The sequence below is a fragment of the Psammomys obesus genome, unplaced genomic scaffold (genome assembly GCF_907164565.1).
Source record: "Psammomys obesus unplaced genomic scaffold, mPsaObe1.curated_primary_1811, whole genome shotgun sequence".
Taxonomy (NCBI): domain Eukaryota; kingdom Metazoa; phylum Chordata; class Mammalia; order Rodentia; family Muridae; genus Psammomys; species Psammomys obesus.
Window position 1 is genome coordinate 6781 of NW_026589276.1, and position 18743 is coordinate 25523.

Genomic DNA, 18743 nt, shown 5'->3' on the forward strand with positions numbered 1-18743 from the left:
CCCCTGCATACCTGGGATGAAGCCTACTTGGTCATGGTGGATCATATCTTTGATGTGTTCTTGGGTTCGGTTTGCCAGTATTTTTGCATCAACGTTCATAAGGGAAATTGGCATGAAGTTCTCTTTTTTTTTGTTGGGTCTTTGTGTGGTTTAGGTACCAAGGTGACTGTGGCTTCATAGAATGAGTTTGGTAATGTTCCTTCTGTTTCTATTTTGTGGAATAGTTTGAAAAGAATTGGAGTTAGCTCTTTTTTGAATGTCTGGTAGAATTCTGCACCGAAACCATCAGGTCCTGGGCTTTTTTTGGATGGGAGACTTTCAATGACCGCTTCTATTTCCTTGGGGGATATAGGACTATTTAATTGATTGACCTGGTCCTGATTTAGCTTTGATAAGTGGAATCGATCAAGAAAATTGTCCATTTCATTTAGATTTTCAAATTTTGTTGCGTATAGACTTTTGAAGTAAGTCCTAATTATTGTTTGGATTTCCTCAGTGTCTGTAGTTATGTCCCCCTTTTCATTTCTGATTTTGTTTATTTGGATTGTGTCTCTCTGCCTTTTAGTTAGCTTGGCTAAGGGTTTGTCTATCTGTTTGATCTTCTCAAAGAACCAGCTCTTGGTCTTTGAATTGTTTTATTTGTTTCTAATTGATTGATTTCAGCCCTGAGTTTGATTATTTCCAGCCATCTATTCCTTTTTGGTGTGTCTGCTTCTTCTTTTTCTAGGGTTTTTAGGTGAGCCATTAAGTTGCTTGAATGAGCTGTCTCGAATTTCTTCTTGAAGGCACTTAGTGCTATGAACTTTCCTCTTAGCACTGCCTTCATTCTGTCCCACAAGTTTGGGTATGTTGTGTCTTCATTTTCATTGAATTCTAGGAAGACTTTAATTTCTTTCTTTATTTCTTCCCTGACCCAGCTGTCATTTAGTAGTAAGTTGTTCAGTTTCCATGTATGTGTAGGCTTTTTGCTATTTCTGTTGTTATTGAAGTCCAGCTTTATTCCATGGTGATCAGACAGGATACAAAGAATTATTTCAATCTTCTTGTATCTGTTGAGGCTTGCTTTGTGACCAACTATGTGGTCTATTTTGGAGAAGGTTCCATGAGGTGCTGAGAAGAAGGTAAATTCTTTTGTGTTTGGGTGTAAGGTTCTGTAAATGTCTATTAGGTCCATTTGATTCATGACCTCTGTTAGAGATATTGTTTCTTTGTTTAATTTCTGTTTTGTTGACCTGTCCTTTGTTGAGAGTGGGGTGTTGAAGTCTCCTACTATTAGTGTGTGGGGATCTATGTGTGGTTTAAGTTTTATCAATGTTTCACAAATGTGGGTGCCCTTGTATTTGGGGCATAGATGTTCAGGATTGTGATGTCTTCTTGGTGGAATTTTCCTTGATGAGTATGAAGTGCCCTTCCCCATCTCTTTTGATTAATTTTGGTTGAAAGTCTATTTTATCAGATATTAGAATGGTTACTCCTGCTTGCTTCTTGCATCCATTTGCTTGGAAAGCCATCTTCCATCCCTTTACCCTCAGGTAATGTCTATCTTTGTGACTTAGGTGTGTTTCTTGTATACAACAGATTGCTGGGTTTTGTTTACGCATCCATTCTGTTAGTCTGTGTCTTTTTATTGGAGAATTAAGTCCATCGATATTGAGAGAGATTAATGACCAGTGGCTGTTAGATTCTTTGAATTTGATGTTGGCTGTGGTCATACGGTTGTGTGCTTGGTTGCTTTTTGTTTTACTGTAGTGAGGTTATTTATTTCCTGTGTTTTCTTGACTGTAGCTAATTTTTTGGGCTGTGTTTTCCCTTCTAGTGTCTTCTGTAATGCTGGATTTGCTTGTAGGTATTGTTGAAATTTGTTTTTGTCATTGAATATCTTGTTTTCTCTGTCTATGAGGACTGAGAGTTTTGCTGGGTATAGTAGCCTGAGCTGACATCTGTGTTCTCTTAGGGTCTGCATGATATCCGTCCAGGCCCTTCTGGCTTTCATAGTCTCTGTTGAAAAGTCAGGTGTGATTCTAATGGGTTTGCCATTATATGTTACTTGGCCTTTTTCTCTTGCAGCTTTTAGTATTTTTTCTTTGTTCTGTATACTTACAGTTTTGATTATTATGTGGCGGGAGGATTTTCTTTTCTGGTCTAATTTATTGGGTGTTCTGTAGGCCTCTTGTATCCTTTTTGGCCTCTCCTTTAAATTGGGGAAATTTTCTTCAATGATTTTGTTGAAAATATTTTCTGGGCCTTGGTGCAGGGAATCTTCTTTTTCCTCTATTCCTATTATTCTTAGGTTTTGTCTTTTTATGTTGTCTTGAATTTCTTGAACGGTCTGTGTCAGGAATTTTTTAGATTTAACATTTTCTTTGACAGATACATCTATTTCTTCCATTGTATCTTCCACACCTGAGATTATTTCTTCCATTTCTTGTAGCCTATTGGTTATGTTAACGTAGTTCCCGCTTTCTTCCCTAAGTTCTTTCTCTCCACAATTTCTTCCTTTTGTGTGTTGTTTTTTTTAATTTTTCCAATTCTATCTTCAGGTCTCGAGCCATTTTGTTGGTTTCCTTCACCTGTCTGACTGTATTTTCATGTTTTTCCATCAATTCCTTCAGCTGTTTGTTTGAACAATCCTCTGTTTCTTTTATTTCATTCAGTGATTTAAGCATTTCCTCTCTAAAGACCACCACAAACTGTTTGGCTGCAGCTTCCTCTATTTCTTTTCGTATTTTATTTGTTTCCTCTGTTATCTTCTTCATGAGCATAGATGTTAGGTCATCTTCTTGAATTTCAATTATGCTGGGGTGTCTAGGGCTATTTGCCCCTGGATAACTGGGTTCTGGAGATGCCATATTGCTCTGGCTTTTGTTGGTTGAACTTTTATGCTGTCCTCTACCCATTGGGCTATCTTGGGTGTTTGAAGTTAGTTTCTGGTTGTTCCTGGACTCCTGTGGTGGAGAGAATCCCTTTGGCAGGAAGATGGTTTTTCCTGAAGGAAGCCTTCTCAGCTTTTTGGGTATAGTCACTGGATGGCCGGTGTTTTTCAGGAGTTGCTACAGCTCACCTCAGGCATAGAGACCTGGGTGGTAACTGTGGTCCTGATTAGTTGAGAGGGCTCTCCTCTCACCGGGAGAAGTCCTGGAGACAGCTGCCCTCCTTCTGGGTTTCTTGCTGTAAATTTAGTGATCAGCTGCTGTAACCTGTGTGTCCTGTGGCTTGGTCGGTTTTGTTAGGGATAACTGGTTGCCCCTTGGAGCAGTGTCTGGGGGTTGATCTAAGGGTTCCTGGTCTTTTGTAGGTCTGAGGTTGGGGCTCTGTGCCCCAGAACCCAAGAGGTAATCTGTGGCGGGTGAGTACTGCTCTCCTGGTAACAGCAGGCTATCTGGGGCACAGCAGTTCCCTGGGTTGGGCCAGCCTATGGGACCTTTTCCGGGGATATACTGGTTTGCCTAAGTCCATCCCCTTTGCTTTGTTCCTTGTTCCTTGTGAGGGTTTCTCCAGACAGTGACTCTAAGACTCTGGTGTCTTGGGGCACACAGTTCTGTCTGTAAGGAGTAGTTGGTACAAAGTAGGCCTCTGGGCTGGCAGAGCGTGCGCCCGCCTGCTAGTCTGCAGTAGCTGGGTTCCCAATAACTCTGTGCTCCCTGCTTGGGCCCGGATCTGTGATGGCTGGGCATACTCGCCTGTTTGTGATCTGCGGTCTGCGAGACTTTCCCCAGGCAAAGCCTAGGTGACCCAAGCAGCACGGTTTCTTCCTTCCCTGTGGGGCCCTCTCCGGACAGGGATTCTCAGTCTCTGTTGCACTGGGGCACGCAGCTCATCTGTACCAGTGAGCTGGGCGCGCAGCTGCTCTCTGCGCGGCGGGAGCTCAGTTGTGATGGTGGTGTGTACCCGCGGTCAGCGAGACCTTCCAGGGAAAAACTGGGTGACCCATGATCAGACTCGCAACTTTCCTTCCCCGTGGGGTTTTCTTGAGACTGGGACTCTCAGTCTCTGGCACCCTTGTGCCCACCGATCATCTTGGGAAAGTGATCGGGACATGCAGGCGTGTGGCTCTGGCCCGAGACACAAAGCCGCATTACCCGGGATCTCTTCCGGGTTCTGGCTGTGTGGCCCAAGAGTGGACCCGACCAATTCCCATGCTGTGGGAGCCTCCCCTCACCTGGGAAACAAGATCACTGTAGTTTTAGGGCCCAGACTTCAGTCTCCTGGTCGCTGCATGGAGAGTGCTGTCCCGCTTCTCAGACACAGTGCTCTCCCGGCACTGATGAGCAAACTTTGAATGTACATTTTATTTGTTTATTTATTTTTTAATTAAGTATTTATTGTTTTTTGTGTTCCATGTATGAACTTAATTTTTTTATATTAATTACAGTTTATTCACTTTCTATCCCAGCTGTAGCCCCCTCCCTCATTCCTTCTCAATCCTACCCTTCCTCCCTCATCTCCTCCCATACCCCTCTCCAATTCCATGGATAGGGGAGGACCTCCTCCCCTTCCACCTGACCCTAGCTTATCAGGTCTCATCAGGACTTGTTGCATTGTCCTCCTCTGTGGCCTGGCAAGGCTGCTTCCCACTCAGAAGGACAGGGATTGGTCAAAGAGCCAGCCATTCAGCTCAGAAGACAAATGGGATGGACAGGAAAAACAGGAAACAGGACAGGAACCTACCACAGTAGGCCTCTGAAAGACTCTACTCAGCAGTGTATCAAAGCAGATGCTGAGACTCAAAACCAAACTTAGGGCAGAGTGCAGGGAATCTTATGAAATACTGGGGGAGATATTAAGACCTGGAGAGGACAGGAACTCCACAAGGAGAGCAACAGAACCAAAATATCTGAGCACAGGGGTCTTTTCTGAGACTGATAAACCAACCAAAGATGGTTCATCGATATAGCCTAGAACCCCTGCTCAGATATAGCCCATGACAGCTCAGTATCCAAGTAAAAATTTCTTACTTCACAGATTTGCTTACTTTGAAATGTCAAAGGACTTTTTTAATTTTTTTACATGATTTCACTGTGTAATCCTGGCTAGCCTGAAATGCGCTATATAGCCCAGGCTGGCCTTGATTCATAGAGCTCAGCCTGCTTCTGCCTCCTGATTGCTGGTATTAAAGTGTGTGCCATTAGGCCTGCCTGGCTAAAGTGATATTTTCAGTCTGTTAAGTGAAAGACTGCCTCTTTCTTTCTTGCTTCATCCTGATCTTACAAAATTCAAACCCTCTTCCTCTTCTTCAGAACCTAAATGTGAGAGTGAGAGCAGGAAAGAGAAGAAGAACCTAAGTGCCAGTTAGTTCAGAGGGTCAGGAAACAAGGCACACAGTGAGAGATCAGCAGAAAATGGAGGGTGCTTAGTGTCCTGGACCCAGGTCACATTACAGAGTGTTTTACCTTATGTTTCTTAATCAGTTTATAAAGCAGTAAGTTTCCACATAGCTTTTTCATAGATCCTTAGGTTTGGCTAACCCTCCCACCCTCCCCTCTCTTCTCTCCCATCCACACACCATCCCTGCTTGAGTCCACCTGTGCTTTAATGTCACCTCCATCAAGCATCTCTCCTACCTGGAGGAAGTTCCCACCCCAGTTACCCTATTCTTTCCTTGTTTCCACGGGTGCTCCAGGTCAAACACATAACTCTACATGTCTGCAGTGATGAACCACAGATAAGAAAGAACACACAGCAGTTGTCTTTCTGAGCCTGGCTTACAATTATAATTTTTTTCAAGTTTTCTCCATTTGCCTGAAAATTTTGTGATGTCACTTTTTATAGCTGAATAGACCCTCATCGCATACACGTGTACCACACTTTCATCATCCATTGTCATGACCTAATTTTCCGTACTTTCAGAAACCAGTCCTTTATCACTAAATCTCCCTTACAACTGCCATTAAGTGCTCCCTTATCAGCTGCTAGAAATGGCTGTGTTCTTTAAGCTTGTTGTCACCTAAAATAAGTTTGCCTCTGCAGACAGCTCAGTTACGACAGAATCTTAAACGACCTTGTCAGTGTCTGTCTTTACTGTGTAGACTTCGTCTAATCAATCAGAACCATGTCTGCTGGAAAACCTCTGAAACTGCCCCTCTTGGCTTGGTCAGCAGCAATTCTCCTTTGAAGCAAGAGCAGCTATTGAGGCCTTTCTTCCTTTATATTACTCTGGCAACAGTCAGGCATCTGTTAAAGTTCTTCAAGCAGTGCATCTTGAGGACACATGCTAATCCCTTTGTAGCCCATTAGATGAAGAATGGGAATCCAGTGCCTTGCCCAGGACACCCACAAGTTACACAATTCGACTGTATATACATTACAAATTACTAATATTTATTATTGATTTATATTTTAGTAAAGCAGCAGTTACTCCCTAATGAGCTATATACCCTAATAACCACACAGAGAGACTAGGATTTATTTAAATATCTTATTAGCTTAATGCGATATGCTCTGCAAATTTACCCCATCCTAAAACTCCAAGCTAGTATAGCTTTCTCCCAATCAGATTTCCCAATTTTACTTGCTTTTTGATCACCTTCTAGGTCTAGTTCATTTCTCCTGATGTTTCTTGGTCCTCTCCCCTTGGATCCATCCTCTCTTCCTGTCTTTTCTCTTCCCCTCATCAGACCAGGAGGCCCCACCCTATTCTGTGTACTGTTCAGCATTGGCAAGTTGGCTTTTATTGGCAATACAGAGAACAAACAGTGGCATGTTTATGCAACTTGAGACAGGAGGTGCATAGAATTAATGTCACAATGCTATGTCTGGATACCCGATAGTGGGGTAGAGAAATCAGCATTCGAATGAACAAGGGTAAACTGGACACATGAAAAATATGCCAACAGATACACTTAAAACTAATAATTCCATTTCACCCTGCAAATATACATGATTTAAACAGTAAACTTATAATTTCCAGACTCTAAAGGCTCAGGGTATTTCTCACAGCACATCAGAGAAATCTTAATGATACTGTCCCACAATTCCATTTCTGCGTCCCTATCGATTGAGTGATTGGTACAACTCAGGTAGTTCTATAACAAATACTTAAAATTTCTCTGTGGTGGTTAATTGGCTTGCAATTGGCTTTGTAATAGAGATTAAGTTCATCCAATTCTAACTGAAACTTCTGTCCTAAAGACCAATCTATAAATCTATTCAATCTGCTGTCTGTGTGAAATTTCTAGACCATTGGTTTTCAAACTTCCTAATGCTGTGATCCTTTAATACACTTCCTCATGTTGTGGTGACCCACAACCATAAAATTATTTTTGTTGCTACTTCATAACTGTAATTTAGTTACTGATTTAATCATAATGTTTTGAAGTCAGGTTTGCCAAAGGGGTCACCACCCTCTGTTCTGAACTAACACTGCTTTCCCTTTTGTTTCAGTTTCCTGTGGTTTACATTGAGGTAAGAAGCTTCAGTGTTCATATTCAGAGAGAACTCAATCCACTGAAAGTACCTTGATGCTGGGGTGTTGTAGCCCTAGTGTGGGTCAGCAGCCTTCTGCCATTCGAGATAACTGGTTGGTTATGCCCCACCTTTCCTTTATTTCCCTCTCCCCTCGAAGAATATTAGCAGGCTCCCAAACACTTCCACCATGAGCACAGTGGTCTTAGATGTGTTGTTGTTCTTAATACTTTATTGACTTAGAAAACTTGCAACCTGTTTCACAGGATCCAAAAACGAACCGAATTATGCAGTGGCAGAATATCAGCACAGAGAACGGGCTTAAGCAACTGTCCTTCAGTCTGTCTCTGGAGCCCATTCTGGGCTCCTACAAGATAGTGATACAAAAACAATCAGGAGTGAAGAAAGAGCACTCCTTCACCGTGGAGGAATTCGGTATGCTTGGGAAGGCCACAAAAGGAAAGCTGGTGTCAGAAGTTTCTACTTATCACAGGATGAATTCTTTTGAACAAACTGAGGTCCAAATGTGCTAAGCTGGGTTTCATCTCAATGAAGCTATGGCTATCCACCTAGCAACATGGAACTTCCAACAAGTTCTGGGATTTCAGGAGTAAATTACTTGATTTCTCTCATTTAAGTAGATACCTCAGTGATTTGCAAGAAATGATATAATCCATAACCACTATATTTAATAATAATACAATATTATTTATAATATTAATAATAATAATATTTAAATAATGTTCTAACATTATTTAGATGGTGGACTCAGCTTTACAATGTGTAATCACCATTTATGGGCAGAGACTGATTATTTAGGCAACTAGAAAAGTCATTATTCACCCAGAAGTTCTCCTCTCTTTCCCAACAGTGCTTCCCAGATTTAAAGTTCAACTAAAGGTCCCAAAGGGCATCTATATGCAAGAAGAAAAACTAAATGTGACGGCATGTGCAGTGTGAGTTATATCTTTCAATTCTTCTAACTTTAAGGATGTACTTGGAGACGGAATCACCTGGGACAATGTCTCATTATAGAATTTGTAGAAATGTGAAGGCTGTGTCCTTCCCACCTAGAATGGCCCCTGTGGTGTTCCTTTCTTCTTTGTGTCCCTTAATGAGCATCACTTCCTGCTCAGTCACTCACTGCATGTGTTGCTGATGGTAATTCTCATTACACCAATGATAAAATCAATTGTATAAAGCACTAAAGAGTCCCTGTTTTTGGAGATGGAAAGGTCAGAAACACTGACCCGTGTAAAGAGAACACAGACACTAAATTATGGCTCCCAGTCTGGCTCCAGCTCCAGCCACTGCCACCCAAGTTTAAATGTTAGGCATCTGGGTTTTCTCCTTGCATTTCTATACCTCATAAATAAGGATCTTGTATTACAGCAACTAAAACTGCTATCTCAATCTGGGATCCCAAGAAGTCAAAGCCCTAAAGAAATTTGCAAATGTGCCCAAATCAGACAGAAGAGGCACACCTTAGCTCACATTGCTTGTTGTTAAAATGATCATGCTTAGAAAAAAGGATAAGAAAGAAGGCCAAAGACTGAGGTTTGTAAAAATAGTAATTTCCCCATGTTCCCATTCATCTCAGCTCCATCAGTTGAGGACCCTGATTTGGTTACTTAATCTTTTTAGAACATCAAGGTGGGGGGCGGTTAACACAACTCCAAAAGGTTCTTAATGGGGCTAAATTCTTAACATATATAGTTAGAAAGTGTCAAGTGGTAATAATGGGCTGTATTTGCTGTCATTACAAATTAGACAGAGTCAGTTTCAAGTTGGCAGTGTGGACTATGGGTGGGAAGACAGTGAATCTCTGCTTCAGAAACACTCCTGGTCTGTGTGCATTTATCCTGTGACAGATACACCTACGGGAAGCCTGTCCCAGGACATGTAAATATAAGTATATGCCTTAAATATCCTTACGCCAACCATTGGGAACAGCCTGGATGCAAAGAAGTCAGTTACCAGGTGAGTGAAAACTGTTCACAGGCCTATTTTTAATATCCAGGTTAACTGACACAGCAATGCATACAGCACCGCTGAGAGGAAATGAATATCCAGGCATTGAAAGAGGATATTCTGGACCTCAGGGTGTAGCTCAGTGATGGAACACCAGCCAGGCATGTGTGCACTTCCCAGGAGCCCCTCACTGACAGAGTGATAGTCCTAGGACCCACTATAATTAAAGGGACATTTCTTTTTTTTTTTTTTTTAATTTTTTTATTTTTATTTTATTTTTCTTTTTAGTTACATTTTGTTAACTCTGTGTCCCAGCTGTATCCCGCTCCCTCATTCCCTCCCCAACCCCACACTCCCTCCCTGGTCTCCTCCCTGCCCCTTTCCAAGTCCCCTGATAGGGGAGGACCTCCTCCCCTTTCATCTGACCCTGTTTTATCAGGTATCTTCAGGGCTGGCTGCAAAGTCCTCCTCTGTGGCCTATCAGACTGCTCCTCCCCTGGGGTGGGGGTCAAACAGCCTGCCCTTGAGATCCTATTAGAAATAGTCCGTGTTCCCCTTACTTTGGAAAACTACTTGGTTACTGAGCTACCACAGGCCACATCCGAGCAGAAGTTCTAGGTTATATCCATAGATGGTCCTTGGTTGAGTGTCAGTCTCAGAAAAGACCCTGTGCCCAGATATATTTGGTCCTTGTGGAGCTCCTATCCTTTCCATATCATACTAACTTCCCTTCTTTCATATGATTCCCTGCACTCTGCCGAGGGTTTGGTTATGAGTCTTAGTGTCTGCTTTGAAACACTGCTAGGTAGAGTCTTTCAGATGCCTTTTGTGATAGACTCCTGTCATAAGTTCAATGCACATCCCATTTGTCTTTCTAAATGAGGATTAATCACCTTCGCCTGTGTCCACTTTCTTGATTATCTTCTTTAGGTGTGTAGATTTCATTATGTTTATCATGTCTTGTAGGTCTATATAAGCGAGTATATACCAAGTTTGTCTTTCTCCTTCTGGGATACTTCACTCAGAATGATCTTTTCTAGATCCCACCACTTGCCTGCAAATTTCATGATTTCTTCCTTTTTGATTGCTGAGTAGTATTCCATTGTGTAAAAATACCACAGTTTCTGTATCCATTCCTCCGTTGATGGACATCTGGGTTGTTTCCAAGTTCTGGCTATTACAAATAAAGCTGCTATGAACATGGTTGAACAAATGTCCTTAAAGGGACATTTCAACAACTTGAGCTGACCACCAAATTTATTTTTGTGTAAATCATTGTACAAAATGGGAGGTTTATGACATTTTCATACATGAGAATCATGTATTTTAACCATATTCCCCTGTCCCCTTGCCACCTCTGCTCTCTGTGTCCTCACTCCCATGTGTCCTTCTCCTCTTCCTATATAGCGCCCTCTACTTTCATGTCTCATAAACTGTTCTTTGAAAGTATATTTTAATTAGCACATATGAAATGTAAGTAAATTGTGAAAAACCATGGGCTTCCTTGCAATATATTCAATCATGTGTATCATACACTTGATCTCCTCATTCATTACCTACCGAATTCTCTCCATCCCTCCTCCTGCCAGACTCTTCCTCTTCCCAAAGAGAACAACTTCCATTTTGCTGTCATTTTGTATTTTTACCCTCACATATGACAGAAAACATGCACCTTTGTGTGTCTGGTTCTGGTAAATCTGGTGAAAGGTGATCATCTCTATGCCCATAAATTCTCCTCTTCAGTTCTGATTACCCATTCATCAGCTGATGGGCTCGCTTGTTTGTGAGTCACAGAGATGACAGGCGTGCTTGTGAACAGGTGTGGGGATGCTGACCCAGGTTTTGTTTCCTTATTCCCCACCGCTGACCTTGTGGTACTTTGACCTTTCCTTTTCCGAAGAGCTTTTATACTAGGCTGTAGTCTCACCCACAGCACGTGAGGTGTGCAGAGCATTGGTCCTGAGCTCACAGACAAGCGTTAGAGAAACCGGGAATGTCAAACACTCTGGTGTTCTCCTCAACGGAGGAGATGTTTACCTGTTTACCACCCAACAGGCTGGGGACGGATGTAGGTAACTCCCTGCTAATCTGCATCTGTAGGGCCAGACCACACCCGAATCTACCCAGACTCGCCCTCTAGACCTTCATCCTGAGCACTGTTTCCCAGTCAGTACAACCTTCCTTATGGGAGATGGCACTTGTACTTTGCAACAGCCTGGGAGACCTCTGTGCTACCTGCAGGGCCAGGCCACTCCTGACTCCCACAGACCTTTACATTCACCTCAGTCGTTCTCAGCAGCCAATGATCACCTGTAGCTGTAGCTCTTGATCTAGGAGTGGGGCTCTGGGCAATTTCCCCATTTCACCACATTGGCAGGTTAACTGGTTCTACCCTTGTGTGAGTCTTGTTCAGGCAACCACATTGTTGAGAACTCTATGGGTGTGTTTTTCCTGTTGTGTCTGAAAGACACTATTTTTGCAACAGGCTTTCTGGACTTTTATAATCTTTCTGATCCTTGTTTAATGATTTTCTCTGCACATATCATAGGCAATGCTCTGCATTTTGATGAGTGTGGATCTCAATAACAGTTTCTATCTATTGAAAAATAAGTCTTTGATGAGGTGAGATCTACACGTATCTGTAAGGGTAACGACAAATCTCTGCAATGTAGTAAGGAGCTATATTGCTTCAGGAGAATGGTGGCAGCTGTGGGTTGTCCTCTAAGGTCTCTGTGACTGTCAACGTTGTCCATTTCTTCCTGGCTTAACACTTGTGGTTTGGATGAAGGTAAAAATCTGTTCTTTTTATTTTAGGTTTTATAAATTCAGTCAGGTTTTTGAGGTATTCTCCTAAAATATTCCAAATTTCTTAATGCCTGTGTAATTTTTTCCTGTACATATTAATTCTGTTAATTTTGAGGTTTCCCTCCTCTAATTAGCTAGACATGCTTCTTAAAGAGTTAAAATCATTTATATTTAGGGTTATTGTTAATTATTTGCTTATTCCTATGATGTTATTGCATGTTCTGATGCTACTTATCTTAGTATCTTTGTAGTAGAAATAGATTAATACTAATTAAAGATGTTAATAAAATAAGCTGAGTCCCATGCTTATAGCAAAATGCCACGCTGTACAGCAGTAAGGATTTGTTTTTCCAAAAGAAATCCTCACATGTGGGTTTGAGTTGACTATCACATTACCTTGTTTATATCTTGCATATCAGCTGGACAAAAATGGCTGCATCACACAAGAAGAAAACATCACTGTGTTCCAAATAAATAAAAGATATTATGGCATGGAGGATATTCGTGTGAATGCAAAGGTTATAGAAGAAGGGACAGGTGTGTAAGTAAACTCAGAATATAAAGAAGGAAGCTGTGAAAATTGATACCTATTCTCACCAAGATGGTGATTGAGAGGATGCAGAAAACAGATGTAGAAAGCAAGCAATAACCTAACTGCATTGAACTTCCCTAAGTTGTTCCTAATTTCTTTTTCAGGATTCGAGTTCAGTGGATCTGGAAAAACTAAAATTGAAAGTACCACAACCAAACTAGTATTTGTGAAAGTGGACTCACACTTTAGACCTGGGATTCCATTCCTTATGAAAGTAAAGTGCTTTTAGTTCACAGATGCTTGAGCTGTATGGTGGTTCCTCAACCAAGGGCATTCTGCTCAATGTTAAACTTGTCTGACATCACTGGTTGCAAAGCAAGATGTGTAACCTAGTGGGGGAGCTTGTACTTCACACACTTAAGTGCATGACTTCAATTCCCAGAACTAAGCTGAAGATTTAGAAAGGCTGTCTAGAAGCCCAGAATCTAAAATATAGGTAGCATAATTTTATTTATAAAAGTTATGGACTTGACAACTGTAAACCCCAAGATGTCACTGTGTTTCAATGAAGCCACATGTGCTACATATTCATGATAAATCCATGCTCTCCATTAGCCTTGGGTCCCCAACAACTGTATCTTGTGATTGTGTCAAAGCATCTACTTCCCTTAGTCCATTCTGGATCTGTCAATGGTTTCTTATGACTAACAGGTACCTACAAAGCACCTACAAAGCATTTATTATGGAGTTAAGAATGTGATACCTTGGACTCTGTGCTTTCACAGCACTGGTGTAGATCTCAAAGTGTTAGAGATTTGTGTAAAGCAATGTCTTGCATGCTGAATTAGTTGGTGCATTTTTTGGGATATTTATACAATACTGAAGCAGGTTTTTCTCTTATAATCTGTATAGTATTACCATTCCTGGGCTATACTTTTCTTTCTTGTTCAATTTAGGTTCGCCTAGTGGATCTCAACGACATTCCTCTCCCAAATGAGCAAGTCTTCATCAAACTACATGAAGCTGACTACACCAGTGCTATCACTGATCAACATGGCCTGGCAGAATTCTCCATCAACACCACCGGCATTGTGGGTTCTTACTTCACTATCAAAGTAAGTCAAAAGTGAGGGCATAAGACACAAGGAGAGGTTGTGTAACAGCTTGGACTCAGTAATGTGTCCTTTAATGAAAAAACAATTCCAGGCCAAACTTTCTTATTTTAGGGCAAAATAGAATAGGTTTCTGATCATTAACAGAATTATGAGCACACATACTTCTTAACATAATATTTTCCATAGTCTTTTTTACTTCATTTCATTTTTATACATTACAAATCAGGACCTTCAAGCCAAAATGATTAAAACTCTGTTTTTATCTATTCAAGCAAGGACTGGTGTTGTGTTTCCTCAGATTCATTATCTAACTATGTTGTGCCCATTTTCTAAAACAAGAGACATTTATTTATTGTGTAAGTGAATATGATTGACATTACAATAGTTCTTGCTTTACACACACACATACACACACACACACACACAAAAGAGGTAGAGAGAAGGAGACAGAGAGACAGACAGAAACACAATGATTCATCAAATACTAGCAATGCAATGCGGAAATACAAAAACATAGGAGATGGCAATCTGAAGTCAACTGGGACTAGCCAATGGTTCCCTCTATATCAGAGCTTAGTCAGATATGTCAACAGGGGGAGCCATTTGAAGAGAACCCAACTACATGACTTCCTACCAGAGGTCTCTGAGGCCCTTCAGCCTTTTCCCCTAGCTGGCTCAGCAGGCCCCTCTGAGAACCACTGTGGGTATAAGAATTCCAATGGTGTCTTACACACACTTGTGGCTACAGATTTAAATGGTGGAAATTGTAATCTAGCTTCTAGAAGAAGTTGAAAGCATGTCCCTTTGCAAACTGCAATATCAGAAAGATAATTTTTTAATTTCTAAGTTCAATAAAAACACATCAGAATTTCTATGGACTATCATGCATGCAATTCTAAAAGCTATGAATCCCTAGTCTACATACACAGGTATGGATCAAATAAGAGACCTTATGCCGTACCCCAAATTATTAACATAATAAGACAAGACAAATACAAAAATTAATGAAAGGAAAGAAATAATAACTATAGCTGAAAGTAATGAAGAGGACAGAAAGAACACTAAAAAGTACAATGAAACCAAAGTTGATTCTTTTAAAAGATAAATTGATTAGATAAATTGATTGAAAAGATAAATTCTTATCTAAACCCAAATTAGCATAGTAGAGGCGGCTATAACACCACATACTATGAAATCCACGAGATGCTTAGAGAATACATTGAAAACTCTCATTCCAATAAATTAGAAAATCCAGAAGTAACAAATGAATTTCTGGACATTTATATTCTTCCAAAGGTGAGCTACAAGGGTATTTAAAAAAAATTTAAACAGATCAGTAATGAAAAATAGAATTGAAGAAATAAGTAAAGGAGCCCTCAACAATAAAGAATTGACACTGGGAAGAACTCATAACTGAATTGAACAAAACTTCAAAAAGACATATTATTGTGTAAAACTTCAGAAGACGGAATACTTTTTTAGGTCCTTCTATGAGTCTAGAATAACTCTAATACCAAAACTAGATGAGGATAAAGTATCTAGAAACCTCAGAGTAATTCACCCAACTGGCATAAAAAGAAAATCCTTACTGAAATACTTCCATGTCAGAATCAATAACACATTAAACAAATCATGTACCATGATCAAACTGATTTCATACTAAGAATACAGGGACAGCTTCACAATTGAAAGTGAAAGCATATAAATAGAATCAAGATTTAAAAATCACATGATAATCTCAGTAGATGCAAGAGATAGTCCATTTTCAAGACACCAGTTACAAATGGTCACGGAACACATGCAAAGATGCTCAATACAATTGGCTAACGAGAAAATGCAGGTTAACACTGTGTTGAAATTCCATCTCACCAATCAAAATGACAATCATCAGGAAAACAGACAGTGGCAAGGCTAAGGGAATTAAGGAACCTATATGCACAGCTGCTGTGAGGGAACATGAGTATGACTATCAGAACTTCTACAAAACCCTGAAATGAAACCAGTGTACAGGCCAGGGGTACCACATCCGTGTACATGCCCATGGCATCAACACTGACATATGATAGACACGTCTCCATCACCATGCTGACCTCAGCAGTGCTCAACACAGCCGGCTGTGGAGCCGACTTCAGTGCCCAGCAGTGGAGGAGTGGGAAAAGAAGAATGGAAATATGTGCACACGGGACTTTTACTCAGATATTTAGAAAACAATCGTCTTGTCTATAGAGAAATGGGTGGATTTAGAAATTGTCAACCAATAGCAAATGATAAGACTGGGAGAAAAAAGCTTTGCATGTTGTCCCTCATTTGTGGAATCTAGGGAAAGGACAGAAATAAAAGCAGAGAGGATCTAGCAAGAAGGAAGAGAGTCAGGAGGAAACATAGGGCTGGGTAGTACGGTGGATAAATGGGATCAGGGTACATTATATTAATATATGAAAATGTTTCAGTCAGCCCATCACTTTGAAAATTTATTATGCACTAAAATTCCTATCTATAAACATTCTTTCATATGTACTAGGTGCTCAATAAATACTTTCTTTGTCTCAAAAGATAATATTCTTGCCTTTCCGCTCCTCATTGGTATAAATATTTCCCTCAATTTGGAAAATTTGGGGTGTGAGACAATTCATTTCATGAACCTCCCTTCCATTTTACTAAGATGTACAAAATATTCTATCACTGAAATTAGGCAGATTCATCTCAGATGAAAGACTCTGCCTAGCAGATAATCTACAGCACAGTATTTGTTGTTTCTTCAGGTCTACCACAAGAAAGGAAATCGGTGTTTTCATTTCCCTTGCGTGGAAGAAAAATACGCAGAAGCAAGGCATGAGGCCTACAAAGTTTATACCGTGAGCAAGAGCTATGTCTACCTTAAGACAGAGCCTGGCATCTTGCCCTGCAACCAGATTCACACAGTTCAGGCACATTTTATTCTGAAGGGGCCGGTCTTGTTGTTGCTGAGAGAGCTCAATTTTTACTACCTGGTGAGTTTTCACTCCAAGCTGAGAAATACAAAGAATCCTCTTATCTCCTGACCATGTCCCATGACACTCTGGGGTCTGGGCTGGGTGTTTCTGCCTGGGTCTCAAACAGTGGATTCATCAGTTACAAGAGAGCCTGGTAAAATATAGATGTAAGCTTGGAAAATCCTTTTTGTTTTAGGTCATGGCCCAGGGCAAAATCGTCCATACAGGAAGCCACACTCACCACATGGAACCCAGCAAATGTAAGTGTTTCTCATCCAGAACCATGTCTCCATCTGAGTTCCCCACATCCTCACCAGTGGGATCTCACCACTGAGTATCTAAGGCTGCCATGGGGCTTGTATGTCTCCATAACTCTCTCCACAGTAGGAACTCAAGGTTCTGCCATCTAGTGAAGGTTATCACTCACACCATGGCCTTCAGGAAAAACTTTCAGATTCCCAAACTGAGTGTCATTCAACATGGTAAAATATCTATTCTCAAGATGTAACACCTGAAAACACACAGTACTCCAAGATACACCCCAAGTGAGGAATCTATGCATTCACATGCAGAATATCCACAACAAAGCAAAATGTGCTATCTGGTGTCTGTCCAAAAATATCTGGAGAATGCCAGCCTAGGTCCTTAAATCATTCTAGCCACACCCATTTTCAAGTAACTGACTCTTTTTGATCATTTTGAATTACATATGTGGTGCTGGTGGGTATGTATGTGCGTGTGCGGTGCCCTCCTGAGATATTCGCGTGCCAACAATTGACCACAGCAGGAAGGTCTTCCACAAACAGGCAGTCCTCTGGATCTGTGTGTAATCATTTGGGTTTTCCTGTCAGGATTCTGACCCATCACCATCTCTTCCCAGTCGCTCCAGCTCCAGTGGAAGGCCACATCACCTTGGAGATCCCCGTGGAGTTCGGCATGGCCCCTGGGGCTAAAATGCTCATCTATGCCATCTTGCCTGATGGAGAAGTGATTGCAGACTCTGCAAAATTTAAAATTGAAAACTGTCTTCTTAATGAAGTGAGGCATTTATTTTCTGAAATTTCTATTCAAAAGGGTGCAAATTGTTTTGAGGACACAGATTTCAGATGTGTGCTCCAGTGGCAAAGATGTGAACAGCACCAGAGGATGAGATTTTAATTCACAAACTCTGAAAAGAAGCAAAGAAGTGGGGAGCAAGAAAGGGAACCCTAATCCTTAATAACTTACTAATTCAAATTCATTTGACTTAAACTTTGTATTTTATTTATCTACATGTGCATATGAACACACACAGCGATTTTGAGAAGTCTGTTTGCTCCTTCCACATGTGTCCAGAAGATCAAGCTCAGGTCACCAGGCTTGGCAGCAGCTGCCTTTACCCACTGAGCCATCTTAATGTCACAGTTCAAGAACAGTAACCCATCCCCTTTCAATACAGCCCAGCCCACAGCTATTTGCTTCACTCCCCTGCAAGTGTTGAGAGATGAATGACAGATGATAGATAGCGAGACGGAGAGGAAGATGGAAGGATGAGATGGAGGGAGAAATACAGACACACCTCCAATTAGAACACTGATTTTCCACCCCAGGCGTTAGGCTTATCATGGAAAGGCCTTAAAGTTGGGCAACTTCCGGGCTGCAGAGATGGCTCAGTGGGTGAGGGCACCTGCTGTGCTGACCTCAGCTACCAGCACGCATGTGACAGTGAGGCATGACCGGAGGCTCCTACAACCCCAGTGTGTGGAGGTCAGAGGCAGGAGAATCTCTGGGATTTGCGGCTGCCAGATTACGTCCGGGAACACGAGAGAGAGACTCAAGAGAATAAGGAGAGTGAGCAGGACACCCACACCCTCACCGGCCTCTGCTGAGTGCATGGGTGCAAGCACCTGCACACACATGGGCATTCCACACTCACATACATGTGCACACATACCACACTCACATACA

General features: G+C 41.3%; 1 protein-coding gene across 1 annotated transcript in view; it reads left to right on the forward strand.

The window, feature by feature from the left end:
- Positions 1-7307: 7307 nt before the first annotated feature.
- LOC129674958 (murinoglobulin-1-like) overlaps positions 7308-18743 on the forward strand; it is a 22363-nt gene continuing 10927 nt past the window's right edge. Inside the window, exons 1-10 of the mRNA XM_055605023.1 lie at positions 7308-7401; positions 7668-7836; positions 8273-8357; positions 9273-9381; positions 12597-12714; positions 12874-12983; positions 13666-13824; positions 16587-16814; positions 16993-17056; positions 17677-17834. Of these exons, the coding sequence (XP_055460998.1) occupies positions 7689-7836; positions 8273-8357; positions 9273-9381; positions 12597-12714; positions 12874-12983; positions 13666-13824; positions 16587-16814; positions 16993-17056; positions 17677-17834 (1179 nt within the window). The 5' untranslated portion in view covers positions 7308-7401; positions 7668-7688. The remainder of the gene's footprint in view (positions 7402-7667; positions 7837-8272; positions 8358-9272; positions 9382-12596; positions 12715-12873; positions 12984-13665; positions 13825-16586; positions 16815-16992; positions 17057-17676; positions 17835-18743) is intronic.